Here is a 1,872-nt window from a genome sequence, read left to right as displayed (position 1 = left end):
TGATTAGTCTTTTCTGATTGTTTGAGAATTAAATCTCCTGCAAGAAAATAAAATTTTCGAAAAGCAAAAAGAATTTTGGAAAACCTAAAATATTTTCCTAATCCAAATCAGTTTTGGAAATCGATTTTCTTAATCCAACTTTGAAAAGGAAATTTTATAATTTGAAATCAGAAACCAAAAAGGAAAATTTCTAAAGAATTATAAACCATCTTAAACCAAATGGTAAACCGGTTTAGGATTGACCCCAATCGAACCTATCCAACCCGGGTTTAACCATCGACCTATGCGACTCCTAAAACCCTAAAACCCTTAGGATATTTATTTTAGATTCCTGAGTGTTTCTTGCTCGCATCCTGGTCGATTAGTTATTGCATTGAAATGATTGTTTGTATAATTGTTATTTCATTTCTAAATATGGCCGAGTGCCTTGATCAATATATGACCGAATGGTCTTGATTTATTTGATGATGACCGAATGGTCTTAGCAGCCTAAATGGGCGCATGACATTGTTTCCTTATATAGCCAGATGGCATGAGAAACTAAATGATCATCGTTTTGTGATGAATTCAGATGTCAATAAACTCAGATTACAGTGTCCTAAATCTCTCCGGAGATAATTATATTGAGTGGACCATGAACACTTCAGGAAGATTAAAACTCAGAGGAGTTTGGAAGTGTACCAAGTGGGATAATGATACCCCTGCGTGTGAGAGGTCGTATGCCCTCAAGATCACGAAGGATAAACTCTGTGATGATCTAAAAATGATGTACAGCTACATCAATGATCCACATTATCTCTGGTATACATTGAACAATAGATACTCAGAAATGTTCTTGCATAAAGCAGAAAAAGAATGGCGAGAAATAAAGTTCCAGAATTATGAATCTGTGAACAAGTATGACTCTGACCTTATGAGAATCGCCTACACTCTCAACCTATTTGGAGAGTCGACAACCAACAGGGATAAGCTCACCAAGACTCGTGAGACTATCCATCCGAGTGATGCGATATCTTTATATCACGCCAGTAAGTGTACTACTTACTTTGATCTACTCGACAAACTGTTGGAAATTGAGAAGAAAAAGAAAACAAAGGCAGAGAACATCAAGCAATTTGATGAGATCTTAAGCATACATAAGCTGAGACAAGAGTTTGATTTGAGTATTCCTGAAGCTGGAGAAGAACAAACCGAGTGGACTCATGTAGATAATGAGCTTGATCTATTCATTGAATAAGAATCAATGTAAGTCATATCCAAAGTGTTAGAAAGGAATGGCCGGTTTTGTTTTATTTTTATTTTGACATCCTGATTTTTATTTATGATTTGGTTTTCATTTTATTTTATCTTGTCATCTCTGGAAAGCAGTAATAAAATTTTATCTTATCTTAAATGATTTGATTACAATCTTTGATTGAAAAATGACAAGAAAATTTCGAAAACCAGTGTGTCTAAAAGAGACCACGCCTATGGCATTACCCTGAAGGGGGACGATTTTTATCACTCAAAAATGAAAGCCCCATTAATTTATTTTGAATGGTTTCGAATGGGCTAAGGACAGAAATGTTCTTTCTGTGTATGTAAAAGAAAATTTGCCAAAGGTATAAATGATCAAGAATAAAATTCTCCATGTTGATCTAGACTATGCAAATGATCAATATGATAAGGAACAATGGCTTTTGGTAACCAGTAAGGTTAGCCACGAAATTATACTTAATGGTATGACCGGATTAGCCATCCGAAATAAATTTTAAAATCTGATGCAAAGATTTAAAGGCACAAAAGAGTTCTCCCATAAATCTCACGTGTGTAGTATGAACACAAGGGAAACTCATGAGGCTTCATTGTCCAAAAGGTATCATGGAAATGGCA

General features: G+C 34.9%; 1 protein-coding gene across 1 annotated transcript; it reads left to right on the top strand.

The window, feature by feature from the left end:
* The first annotated feature begins 634 nt into the window (after positions 1–634).
* LOC130507444 (uncharacterized) lies at positions 635–1,237 on the top strand. The gene has a single exon (XM_057002161.1). The coding sequence runs from the start codon at positions 635–637 to the stop codon at positions 1,235–1,237; it is 603 nt and encodes a 200-aa protein (XP_056858141.1).
* Positions 1,238–1,872: the final 635 nt, after the last annotated feature.

This window comes from Raphanus sativus, unplaced genomic scaffold (genome assembly GCF_000801105.2).
Source record: "Raphanus sativus cultivar WK10039 unplaced genomic scaffold, ASM80110v3 Scaffold4529, whole genome shotgun sequence".
Taxonomy (NCBI): Eukaryota; Viridiplantae; Streptophyta; class Magnoliopsida; order Brassicales; family Brassicaceae; genus Raphanus; species Raphanus sativus.
This window is presented reverse-complemented; position numbering and strand designations above follow the sequence as displayed.

Coding starts and splice junctions, on each gene's coding strand:
- LOC130507444 (XM_057002161.1), top strand. CDS start 635: ATGAACACTTCAGGAAGATTAAAACTCAGAGGAGTTTGGAAGTGTACC.